Source organism: Nerophis lumbriciformis, linkage group LG07 (genome assembly GCF_033978685.3).
Source record: "Nerophis lumbriciformis linkage group LG07, RoL_Nlum_v2.1, whole genome shotgun sequence".
Taxonomy (NCBI): domain Eukaryota; kingdom Metazoa; phylum Chordata; class Actinopteri; order Syngnathiformes; family Syngnathidae; genus Nerophis; species Nerophis lumbriciformis.
In genome coordinates, this window is record NC_084554.2 from 19595138 (window position 1) to 19614389 (window position 19252).

Consider the following 19252-nt stretch of genomic DNA (forward strand, 5'->3'; position numbering starts at 1 on the left):
TCTGTTTTAACTTAAAGGGAAAAGATGTGTCCATTTTCTTGCACTTGTTTAATGGTTAAGAGTTTGATTGCCTAATTAATAATTGTAAATTATGGGATTGATAATTGATGGATTTTTTACAGCATGTTAATCTTGTGGTGTTTTGTCCTTAAAGGTTTTTCACCTACTAAAGAAGCTAAAGGCTACTAAAGAAGCTAAAGGCTACTAAAGGCTACTAAAGACAGCTAATGACAGCTAAAGAAACTAAAGTCTACTAAAGTCTACTAACACTGCTAAAGACTGCTAAAATGACTAAAGAAGAAAAAAGAAGGTGAGGTGGCGACTTGTCCAGGGTGTACCCCGCCTTCCGCCCGATTGTAGCTGAGATAGGCTCCAGCGCCCCCCGCGACCCCAAAAGGGAATAAGCGGTAGAAAATGGATGGATGGAAGAAAAAAGAAGCTGTTTCTTCGTTGGAAAAACTGTTGCAAACTAAAGGAAAATAATAGGAAAAAGTAACTACGGTCTGGTCTTTTGAGTGAAATCCAGAAGCCACATTTAGCATTGGTACATCCCTTCAAGTGTGGGATAAGCACAGCGAAAAAAGCAAAACACTTGACAGTTGTTGTATGCACACTGTGTCGAGCGGAAATGGCCTATCATAGCAGCACAACGGCTATGAACGAACATTTGAAAAGAAAACACCCGACAGCGTTCTTGCCATCACCATCAACTAGTCAATCGTCCGCGTGAGTATACGTTGTCATCATTACACAAAAACATGAATGTGTCATTTGTATCTGCGTTGTAAATTCATAAACTAAAACACCGTTTCGCTCTGAGAGGCGCGTTTGGCGTGCCTGTTCAGTGTTTACAAAGACGCTAACGTTAATTAGTTGTGCAAATACCTTTTACAACATTAACCGTTACATATACTATGTACAAACGAACAATTAACTTTCACTTTAATCATACTATCATTGTTGTGTTATTAAGCAAAATAAGCAATACTTTTACTTTTGTTGAAATGTTTACACTGTTACAGAATATTTCGTTTTGCACTTTTTTGTATTGGATGTTTATCTTTATTTTTGTACATTTTAAAGCAAAATAAGCAATACTTTTACTTTTGAAATGCTTATACTATTGCAGAATATTAAGATTTGCACTGGATGTTTACTTTTATATTTGCACATTAAAAAGCAAATAAGCTACTTTTAATTTTGTTAAATGTTAAAAGTTTTAAATGTTTACATTGTTACAGAATATTTTGTCATGTTGTTGTCAATGTTGACTGAGTGGCCATACTTTTTTTTTTGTAAATAAGTCATGCCTTTTGAAAAAACTGGCCTAAATTTATTTTTTCATCTTCATTTTAAATAAAAGGAAAAATAATCTATAGATTAATCGAAAAAATAATCTATAGATTAACCGATTAATCGAAAAAAATAATCTATAGATTAATCGATAGAAAAATAATCGTTAGCTGCAGCCTTAATATATATATATATATATATATATATATATATATATATATATATATATATATATATATATATATATATATATATATATATATATATATATATATATACAGTTTTGATGTTAAAGGTCTATAAAAAATTATGTAGAACGTCCGGCGGGCCAGATTGAAAATCTTAATGGGCAGCGTATTTTGCCCAGGTCTGAATTAGGAGATAGTCTGAAACCGAGTCGGCCATACTTGTTTTGTACGCGATTCTGGAAAAACTGACCCAACAATGGCATCAAGTAGCTAACTGATGCCTAGATGCAAATCCTGTCTTTGAACGACCAATAATCTGACTTTTCATTCTGGTTGGAAGAAAAGATGGTGAGATATATTGTAGGTGTTAGAACAAGTGACCCAGAGGCCATTTGCGGCTCACAGCTAATTTTTTTAACGGCCTATGGCACATTCTTGAAATACTACTAAGAAAACATGAAAAGTGGAATAAAAGAGCAAAAAAGTGTAATGTAACTAGAAAAACGTGGACACAAATAACAAAAAAGCTTTTTCTTTTAAAAAATCTATATAGGCCTATTGTATCTATTAAAATCAAAATGACTGCTGTATCCTTTGTTTCTTCAGTATGTGGCCCTCAATTGAAAAGGTTTGGACACCCTGGATTAGAATATCAAACAGGCTTTTTATAAGAAGGTGCACCCATTATTTGCCATTTGGGGGTATTATATTATTGTATGAATGTTATATATATACATGCACTATATAAATGTGTACCAGTGATGTTGTATTGTTTCAGCAAGTCAATGTGGATATAAGGACTTTGCCTGCTGCCACTGTGACCCTCAGGGCTCCTCTGAGGTAGATCTTTGTACTCTTCTGGTTCTGGACTCCAGCCCTGCAAATGAACCACATAAACAATACCCATAAATCATCTAATATCAAAGGTTTGTGACAAAAAAAAATCAATGACAAGGTAATTCAAAGAGAACATGATTTCATATTTGCGCCAGCGAGTATTTTTGTGCGGTATGATCAGATAGATATTTGAGTACTGTTGAGCAACACATGTGATATTTAAAGAATTACTTGAACTTTATTTCTAGCCACACCTACATTCATCAAATAAACAATGTGTGAAAAGACCATCAGTTTTTATGATTCTTGCTCAAGTTTTATTAAATGTATATGAGAGGTGTTTTCATCTTTTCAGTTACTATTATACAGTAGAGTACCTGGAGGTCACTGTGAGGGTCCCAGCCGTGGAGGCGAGCTGCCTCAGGGGGGTGACCAGGTTGCTGAGAGGAAGCCTGGAAGCTGGAGGGCGGCAGAAACTGAACACCCAAAGGAGACCAGCACTCATCTGGAAAATAATATGAAAAGGGAATTATTGGAAATTCACCCAAGTACAATATTCTGCAAAAACTACATGGTGTGAAGAAGTTACTGACCACCAGAAGGCAGTGGGTAGGTGGGAATGAGAGGGGTGACGCCTTCTCCTGGCTTGAAGGTTGTTGTGTATGGAATTATTGTCACTGCAGAAGTTTCATTGTTTTCTGTGGTTTATAATTGAAGATTAATGAAGAAAATACTGTGTTCAGCAATATATACTATATATAGTATGCATATTTATTTTTTCAATGTACAGTGGAGTAGTACTCCCGTTTTTGTACGCCATACTTTCAAAATATTAAAATGTTCAATTAAATTGTTCCCCATGTTTTTGTATACCATCTCAGTTTTTGTCCGAAGAGATTACTAATGAAAACGGAGGTACCACTATGTTAGCAACAAATACTAGGAGAAGCCGAAATACCAACTTTACCTTGACAGTAGCAACATGTGTCTTCCTCTCCAGGCACTAGAATGTGGCCCTACACAAACACACATTAGTGCAATTAAGGATGCTATTGTTAGCAGACAAAGGAATAATCAAGATAAAAAAAACACATGTATATGGTTTATATGTTGTTGTATCTGTATTTGAAAGTACATTAGAATTGAGACCCATTTGTGTTTAATGTAGAGCTGTCAAAGGATTAAAATATTTAATCTTGATTAATCACATTTTGTCTGGAGTTAACTCATAATTAATTGCAATAATCTGAAATAGATTATATAGATCATAAGTGTTCTTTGAACAGATCATTTTAAATATTGTGCAAATGTTTGTTGTATAAACATTATTCTTTGTTAAACAACTTAACACAAAATGGACACAAACACTCTTTAAAAGACACACACACTATTTTAGACACAAACAAACATACTCTCTCACACATGGTATCCATTTCTGCCACAGGCTTACTTTAAAAACTACAATGACAGTAAAAAAAAATCAGAATTAGGTGTATTGACACCCATTTGGCAATTGGGCCACCTGCGAGCTTTGTTGCTAGCCTTGCATTCACTGTGCACTTATTTTTGTCCATTCCTGCTCGGTGTTTGCTCCCACTTGTGCCGCAGCCTTTTCCCACACGGCCAAAGCGCCCATATTGACCGCACATAATTTTGAAAAATCACATTTGGTGTTAACTTGTTATTATCCCGTTACTTTGACAGCCTTAATTTAAAGTAAAATAATCATGATGGTTTTTATTATACTACTAATTACAGTCAAATATGTGTGATTATGTTACAAATACAGTACAATGTATTGTTCATGCTACATGTATTACTTATTTGAAAATAATGAATACCACAAATGTACTTAGAATTGATCAAAGAACATATATTTATTCAAAATAATTCCAATGTAGTGTCTAATTTGTATATTTGCAATTGTAAAAGACTGTCCATAGTAATGTTAGGTGAAAAGATGATATTGATATTTTTCTATAGTCATTGGATAAATACAGTCAAAATAGTTGCAAAATGCAAATAATTTAAAATGAACTTTAATGGTAAAAAAAGAAGAAAAAATTATATAAGCGAGCTCTCACATGTTTAATAGAGGTTGAATGTGAGTGTGAATGTTGTCTGTCTATCTGTGTTGGCCCTGCGATGAGGTGGCGACTGGGGTGTACCCCGCCTTCCGCCCGAATGCAGCTGAGATAGACTCCAGCACCCGCCGCGACCCCGAAAGGGACAAACGGTAGAAAATGGATGGATGGATGGGCAGATCTATTCCAATATCGATGGTAGTGAAGTGTGAAGTGAATTATATTTATATAGCGCTTTTCTCTAGTGACTCAAAGCGCTTTACATAGTGAAACCCAATATCTGATGGTACTGATAACAAGTATTGGAGTGATTCTATCGTGATGCAATTAATATTTTCAGTTCTATTCTATGCTTATTTATCTAATATTTATGTTTGTTGTGCTATTTATAGTGATGTAACGGTATGAAAATTGAATATCATGGTTAGTACGACCAAAATGATCTCGGTTATCATTTTCGCGGGATTATTGAATGTACTCAAAAAGTACTTATACAAACACTGAAATATTTTAACTAAGTTTTAGTTTGAAAAGTATATTTAATGAATAGACACACAATACAAAGACGTTAGTGTGTCTTGTATTATTATTGGAATTTAAGCTAGAAAGCAAGCTATAGCACCAACCGGGTTGGAAATGATCATAGTTGTCAAGCATGTTTTTTTTGTTTTTAGTATTTTAATATAAAACGGCCGGTACTGATAACCATATGTAGTTTTACCGCAATTTATGATTCATACCGTTAATCCTTACATCCCTCTAGTTGCTTATACTGTTACATTGTTGATACGTCTATCGATATTTTGATATTTCTATATTGTTGTCCATGTGTACACCGCCTTCCGCCCGAATGCAGCTGTGATAGGCTCCAGCACCTCCCGCGACCCCGAGAGGGACAAGCGGTAGAAAATGGATGGATGGATGTTTACAAGCAGACGGTTCTTGGACACAGGAGGACTTTCAGATTAACAAGCCTTTTCCAACCTGTGGGCATCCAGTGTCAGCATATGGGCAGTAGGGGGAGCACTGCACCGTGAGGTTCGGCAGGCAATGACACAGGTGGCAATAATCGGACCTCCACCTGTCTCCTACAGCATGGGACTGACCCTGGTACTCGCACTCATCACAGGGCTCAGTCTGGCATCTGAGGGCACACAAATACGGAAGAAAAACGCATGCGAGAGTGACAAGATCGTATGTTTGCCAAAAATGCAAAATCGATTTCTGATAAGAACTGTAACTTTGTACATAACAGCCTTGTCAAAGGTAAGATGATCAAGGACTCATAGTAAATACAATAAACACTTGAACATTGTATGAAAGCTTTGATTTAAATTGGGTGTAATCAATAATGGATTAAAAACAAATCTTAATTTTGTATGACTAGTACTATTATGATTTGAAGGAACATCAGTACAATATACTCTCCAGTGGCTCCCACAGGACTTAAATTCCTCAAAAATAGGTTGCCCACCTCTGCTTTGCGGGTTATGAATTATGGAGCCATGAGAATTTACTGTAATCTAAGCCTGACAGAAAAAGCGTCTCTACTGCAAGCATCAAAAGAGACGTCAAAATAGATTCAATATAAAATAAGGCTACATACCGACGTGCTTTCCGGTAGATTCCTCTACATGTTTTCCCATCTCCATTGTTGGTGGGGTTGTTTGGACTCCGGAACGACCACTGGACACTTTGAACCCCACAGGGTCCCAAACATTCCCCCCACTCAGACCATGAAGACCATCCACAGTGCACTAAGGTGCAGGCATGATGTTAAATTCAGACATCCATGTTGATCTTGACATTGTAGAACTCACCAGAGCAGTCTGGGTTGGGCTTGCATCTTTGAGGTCTTCCTTTTTCACAAACACAAATCTCACAGTCCACCTTCATCTGCTGGCCTGGTCTGTAGCGCACACCTGCCACTTCACACACACACTCCTCTGGTATCACACACTTTTGTGTGTGGCTCATTACCTGGCCTTCTGGGCACCAGCAACCTACAGAAATACAGGTACACATATAAGTCTATTAGAATCAAAGTGGATAAGTACATTAATTCCATTTGTTTAGTTTGTGTCTGCATACTATTTATTGAGTTGCACTTGCACATTACAGTAGATTGTGTTAAATGAAATGAAATTTGTCATCAAATAAGTTATCTCCCGAATGCCTTTTTGGAGTGACCTGAGAAGCACGGTGCTTTGGAATCACAGGTCGTCCCGCTGCTGATGTGTGCACAGGACAGTGGGCAGGGAGCACACTTGTGCCTCACCAGGCCAGCTGGACAGCTAGTGTTGGAACATCCGTCCACAGGACAAGGCTCTGGAATGGAAGCAAGCAGGTGATAAATGTGGGGAAGTCTTATAGTTACAAAATTGATATTAAAACCAACCTGTTCATTCTGAAACAATGACCAAGTTGATGCAGTTAAGTGGGGGGAAAATGGAAGTCATGCCCCCATTTTGGTGTGGGTCTTTTATGTGCTCAATATTCAGTATTTCTGCAAACGCTTAGCAACGTCCAAAGACAGAAATGATTCAAAACCAAATAAACACAACATAATGCAAATGCAAAAGGGAGCTGTGTTTCCCCAGTCACAGCCAGTAGTAGTTTGTGTTCAAACCCCAGACAGTGTCTCCTCCTCAGCTGGTTGATGGTCATCCTGCTTTCCTGGTCAGTAGTAAACTGGACGTTAAGAGAAGGGGCAGTGAATTCCAGTACATGGTATTGGTACGTTCTTGAGTTTGTCAAGCTTTGCTTCTCAATCCCTCTCTTCTGTCTAACTTTTAACGTATGTTTCCCGAAAAGTCAGGTAAGCCGCTCGATGGCGTTTCTTGAAGACAGGGTGATACTGCCACTCTATACATGCCATCAGATCGTTTGTTGCTTGTTTTCTGCTGCTTCTGATCTTTTTTTGTGTATTATATTTCTCAGCGATGGGCGGACCTACGAATCACACCTGCTGATCTCCAATCAACACCCTGCTTAACCTGGAAGTTGGCTCATCATCTTCCTGCCAGTAAGTTTTTTATTGAATTTTGGTTAATAGCTTCTGTCTTAATTCTGGCCTCGTGACTATGCTATGGGGGGACGGCGTAGCGAAGTTGGGAGAGTGGCCATGCCAACAATCTGAGGGTTACTGGTTCAATCCCCAACTTCTACCATCCTAGTCACGTCCGTTGTGTTCTTGAGCAAGACACTTCCCCCTTGCTCCTGATGGGTCCTGCTCCCGCCATCAGTGTGTGAATGTGTGTGTGAATGGGTGAAAGTGGAAATAGTGTCAAAGCGCTTTGAGTTCCTTAAAAAAAAGGTAGAAATGTGCTACACAAGTATAACCATCCATCCATCCATCCATCCATCTTCTTCCGCTTATCCGAGGTCGGGTCGCGGGGGCAGCAGCCTAAGCAGGGAAGCCCAGACTTCCCTCTCCCCAGCCACTTCGTCCAGCTCCTCCCGGGGGATCCCGAGGCGTTCCCAGGCCAGCCGGGAGACATAGTCTTCCCAACGTATCCTGGGTCTTCCCCGTGGCCTCCTACCGGTCGGATGTGCCCGAAACACCTCCCGAGGGAGGCGTTCGGGTGGCATCCTGACCAGATGCCCGAACCACCTCATCTGGCTCCTCTCGATATGGAGGAGCAGCGGCTTTACTTTGAGCTCCCCCCGGATGACAGAGCTTCTCACCCTATCTCTAAGGGAGAGCCCCGCCACCCGGCGGAGGAAACTCATTTCGGCCGCTTGTCCTTTCGGTCATGACCCAAAGCTCATGACCATAGGTGAGGATGGGAACGTAGATCGACCGGTAAATCGAGAGCTTTGCCTTCTGGCTCAGCTCCTTCTTCACCACAACGGATCGATACAGCGTCCGCATTACTGAAGATGCCGCACCGATCCGCCTGTCGATCTCACGATCCACTCTTCACACTCGGCTGCGAACCGATCCAGTGAGAGCTGAAGATCTTGGCCAGATGAAGCCATCAGGACCACATCATCTGCAAAAAGCAGAGACCTAATCCTGCAGCCACCAAACCAGATACCCTCAACGCCCTGACTGCGCCTAGACATTCTGTCCATAAAGGTTATGAACAGAATCGGTGACAAAGGGCAGCCCTGGCGGAGTCCAACCCTCACTGGAAACGTGTCCGACTTACTGCCGGCAATGCGGACCAAGCTCTGACACCGATTATACAGGGAGCGAACTGCCACAATAAGACAGTCCGTTACCCCATACTCTCTGAGCACTCCCCACAGTACACGGTCGAATGCCTTCTCCAAGTCCACAAAGCACATGTAGACTGGTTGGGCAAACTCCCATGCACCCTCAAGGACCCTGCCGAGAGTATAGAGCTGGTCCACAGTTCCACGACCAGGACGAAAACCACACTGTTCCTCCTGAATCCGAGGTTCAACTATCCGGCGTAGCCTCCTCTCCAGTACACCTGAATAGACCTTACCGGGAAGGCTGAGGAGTGTGATCCCACAATAGTTGGAACACACCCTCCGGTTCCCCTTCTTAAAGAGAGGAACCACCACCCCGGTCTGCCAATCCAGAGGTACCGCCCCCGATGTCCACGCGATGTTGCAGAGTCTTGTCAACCAAGACAGCCCCACAACATCCAGAGCCTTAAGGAACTCCGGGCGGATCTCATCCACCCCCGGGGCCTTGCCACCGAGGAGCTTTTTAACTACCTCGGCAACCTCAGCCCCAGAAATAGGAGAGCCCACCACAGATTCCCCAGGCCCTGCTTCCTCATAGGAAGACGTGCTGGTAGGATTGAGGAGGTCTTCGAAGTATTCTCTCCACCGATCCACAACATCCGCAGTCGAGGTCAACAGAGCACCATCCCCACCATACACGGTGTTGACACTGCACTGCTTCCCCTTCCTGAGGCGGCGGATGGTGGTCCAGAATTGCTTCGAAGCCGTCCGGAAGTCTTTTTCCATGGCCTCACCGAACTCCTCCAATGTCCGAGTTTTTGCCTCCGCGACCGCTGAAGCCGCACACCGCTTGGCCTGTCGGTACCTGTCTGCTGCGTCAGGAGTCCCATGTGCCAAAAGAACCCGATAGGACTCCTTCTTCAGCTTGACGGCATCCCTCACCGCCGGTGTCCACCAACGGGTTCTAGGATTACCGCCACGACAGGCACCAACTACCTTGCGGCCACAGCTCCAATCGGCCGCCTCGAAAACAGAGGTACGGAACATCGTCCACTCGGACTCAATGTCCAGCGCCTCCCTCGGGACATGTTCAAAGTTCTTCCGGAGGTGGGAATTGAAACTCTCTCTGACAGGAGACTCTGCCAGGCGTTCCCAGCAAACCCTCACAATGCGTTTGGGCCTGCCAGGTCTGTCCGGCATCTTCCCCCACCATCGCAGCCAACTCACCACCAGGTGGTGATCGGTAGAAAGCTCCGCCCCTCTCTTCACCCGAGTGTCCAAAACATGAGACCGCAAATCCGATGACACAACTACAAAGTCGATCATGGAACTGCGGCCTAGGGTGTCCTGGTGCCAAGTGCACATATGGACACCTTTATGTTTGAACATGGTGTTTGTTATTGACAATCCGTGACGAGCACAAAAGTCCAATAACAAAACACCACTCGGGTTCAGATCCGGGCGGCCATTCTTCCCAATCACGCCTCTCCAGGTTTCACTGTCGTTGCCAACAAGTATAACCATTTATCATATATGCCAGTTTGTTTCCCTGTTTTTTTGCTCCAGGTGGAGTCCCAGCCATTAGGTATTTGCCCGTGCCCTTTATTTTTCCTTTTCTCCTTTAGGACCGACTCATTGGCTGCTCCTCCCTGCCATACTGGGAATGTATTTAAAGACAGTGTTTTCTGTGCTTTTTCACATTTAGTAAATACATTCGCTGAATCTTGGGGTCCAAACTAGAAATAAACCCAACATATCCCTCAGATTGGCACCCTGTTAGCTTGACTAACTTCTGTCATGCATTTGTTTGACGTTTCTGTGTTTTTGATTTTGGGTCGTATCTGTGTTTGGAGCGTTTGTTTGTTGCTGCGCGTTTGCACATGTCAGTCACCGTGAAAAAATACTATAAATGGTAAAGAGATGGATAAAACAAGATATAGACCAATAAAGCAAGCAAGCAAGACTGAAGAGCTGTTAAAGGACCTCAGGGACAAGATTGCAGACTGAAACAATTTAGTTGGTAAAACGCCAATTGCAGTAGTACAGATATAATTAATAGGAAAATATTTAAAGGGGACCCATGATGAATTTCCTCTTTTCTAACTTTTAAATGTTGTTACAATGTTGGATACTCGTGTTAAACAATACCGACAATCAAATCATAAATTCATGCAATTGAGTGCGAGCTTGCACGCAAATTTGGATGCATCTGAACGTTGTGTTTTTTACTGGTGGGAGCACATTGACCTCAATGTGTGCCGGACGTACGTATATGGGCAACTAACTCTCGGCCAGCCCTCTACTTCTTTCTCTCTGCTTTAAGCTTTGTGCTGCTCAGCAGTCTCCGACATTAGCGCTAGAACGTTAAGCAACGGCTTCTACAAAATGTTTGTTCGGCTTTGTTTAGCTTTTCTAAAAATGCAAGAACCAGGCAGAAATGAATAGAGTTGCTTTTCCCCGATCAAAATGATGCAAATTTGGATTAGTCGCTAACGCTGCTGAAAGATAATGCTATCCCTACATTAATACTTGCCGTTATTGAACCACAAATGAAATCTGTAAGTAATGGTCTGAACCCCTAACAACTGGATGCTGGACTTTTTACATCAATACCGGTGACTCTCAGGGCTGTGTGCTCAGTCCTTTTCTCCTCCCACTATGGATACATGACTATACTGTTTCCTCCTAGCTAACCACATAATCACATTTGGAAATGTCCGTGCTTGACCTCATAAACAGCAGTGAAAAGAGCAGAGAAATGTTTAACTGCTGGCAGAGTGGTGTGAAGACCACAACCTGGCTCTTAATATAAAAAAAAGATATCATTGTGGACTTTCACAACTCAATTCATCCTGACCATCTACCTCTCACCATATATGGAGAGGTGGTGGAGAGGGTGAATAATTGACAATGTTGAGGAATCTTTCTTCGAACAGGAACACCACTAGGGTTTTAGGAAATGCCCAGAAGCTGAAAAGAGTCAAACTCTCAAATATATATTTTTTTACAACTGTGCAATACAGAGTGTGCTGACATATGGTCTGTTGGTGTATAGAAGAAAGCTGTGTATAGAGAGAGTAATTCCCAACTTGGTTTCAAAGTTGGTCGCAAACATGGCGCCCTGTGGTCATGTGAGGGGCTTTTGATCAATCATTTAAGAGATCCTGTTATTTCTCTCCGATTGGTCAAAAGCCCCTCACGTGACTACAGGACGCCAAGTTTTCTACCAACTTTGAAACAGAGTTGGGCATACTCTTTATGTACACTGCAGAGGTGAGGTTCTCGAACTGCACCTAATCTAAACAGTAGGTGATTTACATGGTGGTGAAAACAGCTGAAAAAAAAATTGGGACTGATCTCCCAGATGGTGCCACCAAACACTGCCTGCGCAAAACACAAAGCATCTTATAAGACTGCCCGCATCCAGCATATGGACAGTTATACCTGCTGCCCTCTGAGCAGAGGTACAGGTAAATCCAGGCCAGAAACTCCAGAATGACAAAAAGCTTTTATCCTCAGGAGGTCAGACTGACCAACAAGGTCTGCTCACATCTCCTTGCTAAACCCACCTGATTTATCAGGTTCCATCTCGCACAAATACAGCAAGTGTGAACAGGACTTTGCTGCGAAACAAAACACATATTTTAAACCGTTTTCACTATCTCAAATATGGTAGTTCTGTTAATATGCCATGTTGTTTCCTACGGCTGCTACTGACGATGTGCATTTTTATTCACTGCCCTATATATATAATTACACTTGGAGTTGCACTACATCTGCAAATGTCTATTGGTAAGGTAATGTGATCTCATTGCTATTTATGACAATAACAAAAATATTGAATCTTGAAAGAAAACTGTAAGTCACATACTGTCAGTGGCCTATTTTGTATAAAAGTGGTTATCTGTGTAACGTTAGCGTATTTACAGAGAAATATTGTAAACTTCTCATTCAAACGGTGTTCGGCATACCACATGAATATAGATGTGGAAAAAGTATTATTTTCATTTAACCGTGGCATGAGCACAATGCACCGATTAGGTGAGATATGCTATGAAGTTTGTTTTTGACCATGTCAGGGAAAAAAAATAATGGTGATGTCTTTAAGATGTATATCTAAAGAGTATACAATTTCAAAAGAGAAATCCTGATACTTTAGAAAAAATGTTGCCGTTTACTCGTAACTTACGCACCAGCAAATTGGCTTGCAGGTTAAAGAACCAAGGTCAGTAAGCCTGAGAGGGCTGAGCGTGAAGAAGTTAATTTGCATCTAGAAAGACAGCCGCCCAAAACAAAATGTTTCCAGGCGTACCAATAAAGGGAGTCAAAAATGTGAATGTGGCGCAAAATTCACACCAAAGCACATTCGATTTATTATCTAAACCAGGGTTCTTCAACGTTTTCCAGGCCAAGGTCGCTCTACTTATATATCGTATAAAATTGTGTTTAAATGAAACTGGTCCTAATGGAACCTTGTTATCTTGTGGTTTTTGAGATGGAAGATAGGGTTATTTATCTTCTGGTTGTGTTTTTTTGGCATGTTACAAAACCATCCATTTATGCGGTAATGTTATGATTTAAAGCATTTAAAGCACTTCTTTGTGGTCTACATCAGTGGTCCCCAACCACCGGGCCGCGGCCCGGTACCGGTCCGTGGACCGATTGGTACCGGGCCGCACAAGAAATAAAAAAATTAAAATACACACACATATATATATATATATATATATATAAATATATATATATATTTTTTATTTTTTATTTTTTTAAATTTTATTAAATCAACATAAAAAACACAATATATACATTATATATCAATATAGATCAATACAGTCTGCAGGGATATAGTCCGTAAGCACACGATTGTATTTCGTTATGACAAAAATTTTTTTTTAAAAAGAACCATCCCAGATGCGGCTACCCACCGAGCCGACAGAACCGCAAACTCCGGTAAGAAGATCGGCGGAGGATTGTGTGTCTATATAAACATCAACTGGTGCACACAGACTGTGAGGGTGGACGAACTGTGCAACACAGATAAAGAGTTTATGTTGCTAATATGCAGACCATTCTATCTCCCGAGGGAGTTTGCCGCTGTTTACATCTGTGCGGTGTATATTCCCCCAGATGCTAATGCGAAGCTTGCGCTAACACACATACATGACAGCATTAACAATTGCCTTATCACACACCCCGACAGCGCTCTCATTGCTGGGGAGATTTCAATCATGCAGACTTAAAAAGTGTCTTTCATGAATACCATCGGAATGTTATATGTGTAACCAGGGGAGAGAAAACGCTGGATCAAGTGTATACAAACATCGCAAATGCATACAGAGCCCATGCATATCCTCATCTAGACATGTCAGACTACCTTTCTCTTCTGTTGCACCCACGTTACACACCCAAAATCAGAACTGCTGGAATTACCAATAAAACTATAAGAACATGGCCAGAAGATGCTATCCATCAGCACCAAGATTGTTTTCATCACACTCTCTGGGACATATTTAGAGACGAGCGTGCGATTTTGCCTGAGTCTCTGGACGAATACACCTCAACTGTGCTGAACTATATTACCTTCTGCGTAGATTGTGTTACGTCATTTAAAACAATCCGTGTGTTACCAAATAAAAAACCCTGGATGACACACAAAGTGACACAGTTACTCAGAGAGAGGGACATGGCATTTAGATCAGGCGATACAAATGCCTACCGTTCAGCCAGGACTGCATTAAAGAAGGGGATCAATGCTGCCAAATCGGACCATTATAATAAACTCCAGGATTGCTTAAATAACTCAGACCCTAGGCAGGTGTGGGAAGGTGTCAAAGCAATTACAAACTTTAAAAAAACAACTTCTTCCTCAGTGAAAGGCAGCGCCATCTTAGCTGAGGAATTGAATAATTTTTATGTACGCTTTGACAAGGAAAACACAGACTCAGCACTGCCCCCCCTCTCCTCCGACGCCACGGCCACAGTCCTCAGCTCGCATGAAGTAAGACTCACCTTGCGTAACATCAACCCAAGAAAAGCAGCTGGACCCGATGGCGTTCTGGGCCGTGTGCTTAAGCACTGCGCGGACGAACTGACGGATGTATTTGTTTCCATTTTTAATCTGTCACTGTCTACATCCTGGGTCCCTGCCTGTTTTAAAACTGCTACAATAATTCCCATCCCCAAACAGGCCATCATCTCATGCCTAAATGACTACAGACCTGTAGCACTCACCTCCATACCTGCCAAATGCATGGATTAAAAAGGCAATACCACCATCCCTTGACCCATATCAGTTCGCGTACCCGGAGAACCGATCAACCGAAGACACCATCGCTATTCTAATCCATAGACTCTTGGAACATCTTGAGCTTAAGGACACTTATGCAAGACTGCTCTTTGTCGACTTCAGCTCAGCATTTAACACAATAAGGCCAAACAGACTCAGATCTAAGCTTCACAACCTTGGTCTGATCACCTTCCTCTGCAACTGGATTTTTGACTTTTTAACGAATCGCACACAGTATGTGAAAATAGGCGAGCACATTTCTGCCACGCTCACCATCAACACCGGTGCCCCACAGGGTTGTGTGCTAAGCCCTGTGCTCTTTACCCTCTTCACACATGACAGCATAGCCTCTTCAACATCCAATCTCCCTGTCAAATATGCCGACGACACCACGGTACTTGGGCTCATCAGTAACAATGATGAGACAGCATACAGTGCAGAGGTCCAACAGCTGGCTTCATGGTGTGCTAACAACAACTTGGTTCTTAACACTAATAAAACCAAAGAACTAATTGTAGACTTCCGCAGGAAAGGGCAGAACAAACACCCTCCACTTTTAATTAATAACAATCTCGTAGAAAGGGTCAAGCATTTCACATTTGTAGGGGTGAACATAACAGAAGATCTATGCTTTGATGTTAGCAGGGGTGTATATTGTAGCCCGGAAGAGTTAGGGCTGCAAGGTGTTCTGGGTATTTGTTCTGTTGTGTTTATGTTGTGTTACGTGGCGGATGTTCTCCCGAAATGTGTTTGTCATTCTTGTTTGGTGTGGGTTCACAGTGTGGGGCATATTTGTAACAGTGTTAAACTTGTTTATACGGCCACCCTCAGTGTGACCTGCGTGGCTATTGATCAAGTATGTCTTGCAGTCACTTACCTGTGTGTACAGAAGCCAAATACAACATGGGACTGGGCTGGCACGCTGTTTGTACAGGTTGTAGAGGGCGCTAAAGGCAGTGCCATCACGGCACGCCCTTAATATTGTTGTTTGGGTGAAAATCGGCAGACATTCGAGAGAATGGTTGACCCGGAAAAATCGGGAGGGCTGGCAAGTATGACGCTGTCAAGCGCCATTCATATAAAACTCGCGTGCCGCACTAACATTAAATTTTTATATTAAGGTGCGGGCCGCAAAATAACGTCTAGTGTCTGAGACCTCTGCTTTAGACATAAATATTTAGCTGAAAATGGGCGCTTGGCCAATCATGGGGAACCTGACCTGCATTTGTAGAAACATTTGGGGAAATACAAAACAAATATTGAAAAAAGTAATCAAAAAAAATTTCATTGTGAACTTCCTGTTGAAGACCTCTCATCTAGACCACAAGGAAGTGTGTTAAATGTAGATTAGAATCATCATAGGTACCCTTTAGGCTATAGTACTTCTACAAGCCTAACAGAAAGTACACAATTTTTTGTTTTATTTCAAAGGAATCAAACTTCAACCACACAGGTTCCAGAATCATTTGTGAAGCAAAACAGTAAAATGACAGCTTTTAGCTTATTTTTTTGTTTTCACAAAATGTTGATGAACTTGTGTGTGATTTGATGGATGATGGGTGAATGGCTTTGTCATTAGGTTAGGGTTATTGTAAAATGTTGGTATGGGTTAGTTGATGGATTGATTGACTGATTGAATTACTGATTTATTGGTTGATTGGGACACTTTAACTAAAGCAAGACCCATTGTTCATTCCCACTGAAGTTACCAAACATGGTTCCATGCCCAAAACAGGGATACAAAATTTTCAGCACTTTCAACACCTCAGCAACTGTAGAAAACAGAGGGACTCATTTTGTTCATTTCAAAAAAATAAATTGTAAAAAAGCATTTTGGGTTATTACCGGCACATTACAATTAATGTTACGAGAAATTGGAGTTGAAGGACAAAATTACCAAACCTGAAACATAAACATGGACACACTCAACGATGTGGCGCGATCACGTAAGCTCAGCAGTTATCTCAAATGTGTATGAACAATAGTATCAGAGGGGAAATTGATTTAATTACAATAATTACAGTAATTAGTATTTATTTAAAGACAGCGGTGTCAAACTTATTTTCATCGCAGGCCACGCCAGAGTAAAGGTGTCCCACAGGGTTAATAATAACCAATAAAGGTGTGTAAACATCTCATCATATTATTACATACATGCCCCTGCATTAAGTTCATACAATCGAACTTGATTAAGTCGGTCTTGTTTATGTAAACAACACATCTTAGTGTACCAACCCATCAAGTCCTGGTCCACCGTGTTCTTCTTATTACTAAAAAGTGCCTGCTTAAGTCGACACCGACAAAGGTTGTGAACCACTTTTGTCGACATAAAAAGTGAGAGTCAAAGAAAATAGTTTTGAAATGTGTTGTAGTATTGTTAATTTCATAATTTTCACCTATCAGCAAAATAACTACTGACTATTTGCTAGGGGTGTGCATTTATACCTTACATGGTGATCTGATATGCATCTAGATACATGGGTTACGATACGATTCACTAACAATACTTTTTAAAAGATTACAATTTGATGCGATTGAATGCATGGTGAAAAATTCAAATTAAATGGATTAGGTATAATGTCAGAGTAATGTCATGTGTTTATTATGAGAAAATAGTAGAACTATCAACTTCAAGGCATTGCAATCCATAAACTTTGGGAAAAGAAGATGTCAACGAAACAGTTTTGGAAAATCTACCATGTCCTTACTGATGTTTGCTCAGGTAGCAACAATAAATTACATAGAAAAGCAAGATGTGTATCAAGTAGAGGTGTTATAATACCACAGGAACACAAGTGCCACCAAATATACTAAACAGCAGCTTTAGTGTAGAAGCTCAAATACTTTTCATAGTGTCATTATTCTGGTTACTCTGCACTTACGACTTTATCTTTAGCACAATGAACAGTGTAGTAGATGCTCGCAAAGGTGTGGCTAAGTTGAGGCAAAAAGTTTTTCAAATCAGTGTCTTTGTCTTGCCAGATGGTAGCTATGCTAGCATTAGCATCCCTAGCTCCCACATCGCCCGCTTGAGGGTCTTAATGCCATCACAACACGTGAGTGCTCAAATTAGTCATGCTGCCGCTAGTTTATCGCTGCTTTCCAAACATTACAAATGACTATACTTTTATCTAATTGACCATTCTTTTTAAAAAAACAATCCGAATGTTTACCACACTTTAGATTTAATATTCAGGGGTGCAATGCTTGTCAACTATTTTGGTGCTGTCTGCCATGTTTCTCTGTTGCTGTCAGTTGCAAATGAGAACGTTACTCTTTGTATTACGCCATCACAAAAGTCTCGCAAGATTTGAAGGGCCATATTTTGTATCAGATCCACAATCAACCGATTAATGATTTTTTCAACCGGACATCGACCGATCCATACTAGATATAGATCGATCCATAGGCTTGCCAAGCGATGTATTCCTAACTCCAAAGTTTAAAGCGGTTTTTGGTTTGTACCAATTAATTTATATCCATCCATCCATTTTTTACCGCTTATTTCCTTCGGGGTCGCGGGGGGCGCTGGAGCCTATCTCAGCTACAATCGGGCGGAAGGCGGCGTACACCCTGGACAAGTCGCCACCTCATCGCAGGGCCAACACAGATAGACAGACAACATTCACACTCACATTCACACACTAGGGCCAATTCAGTGTTGGCAATCAATTTATATATAAAACGTATATAAAAAATTATACCCCTACTATTTACACTACATTAAAACATGCACACACTCACTTCCTGTTCAATGCAAAGTAAGTGCAAACAAATGGAGGAAAACCAGCTCAAAGTGCTGTAGTTTTAAAAATTATTTTATTATTACCCATTCTCCTTAAATCTTTGATGAGAGTCACAAGTCGATGTTTAAACAATGACCACCGGTAGTTCCCTGGTTGGTAATGTTAAAACCTGCTTATGATGACATTTGTCAGCCAGTCTCTTGACACGCACACGTGCACACACATAATGTCACAAACCGGCAGAGGTGGGACCAAGTCATTGTTTTGCAAGTCATAAGTAAGTCTCAAGTCTTTGCTCTCAAGTATCGAGTCAAGTCCCGAGTCAAGACAGGCAAGTCCCGGGTCAAGTCCAAAGTCAAGACTGGAAAGTCTCAAGTCAAGTCCCAAGTCCTGCATTTTGAGTTTCGAGTCCTTTCAAGTCATTTTAACCACAGACTAATATATTTACACAGATTGTGTATGCTTTTAAAACGCTGTATTTATTTATCAAAACAAGTGCATTTGAAATTGCAGGAAAAAAAATAATGCTGACATTGCACTTCATAATAGCACTATTAACCAGTCATTTTAAACATTTAACTCATTCCTTTACAGAATAAATACATTTGAAAAAACAAGTGCAACTGTACTTATTTGTACAAAAGTGTTAACATTGTA

At 41.1% G+C, this 19252-nt stretch overlaps 1 protein-coding gene across 1 annotated transcript in view; it reads right to left on the minus strand.

Annotated features, from left to right (window-relative positions):
• The window catches only part of sspo (SCO-spondin), a 302516-nt gene that overhangs the window by 190882 nt on the left and 92382 nt on the right, over nucleotides 1-19252 (minus strand). Inside the window, exons 32-39 of the mRNA XM_061964637.2 lie at nucleotides 6593-6730; nucleotides 6223-6405; nucleotides 6009-6159; nucleotides 5387-5546; nucleotides 3286-3334; nucleotides 2912-3016; nucleotides 2696-2823; nucleotides 2238-2358 (exon numbers count right to left, since the gene is read on the minus strand). Coding sequence (XP_061820621.2) covers nucleotides 2238-2358; nucleotides 2696-2823; nucleotides 2912-3016; nucleotides 3286-3334; nucleotides 5387-5546; nucleotides 6009-6159; nucleotides 6223-6405; nucleotides 6593-6730 — 1035 coding nt within the window. The remainder of the gene's footprint in view (nucleotides 1-2237; nucleotides 2359-2695; nucleotides 2824-2911; nucleotides 3017-3285; nucleotides 3335-5386; nucleotides 5547-6008; nucleotides 6160-6222; nucleotides 6406-6592; nucleotides 6731-19252) is intronic.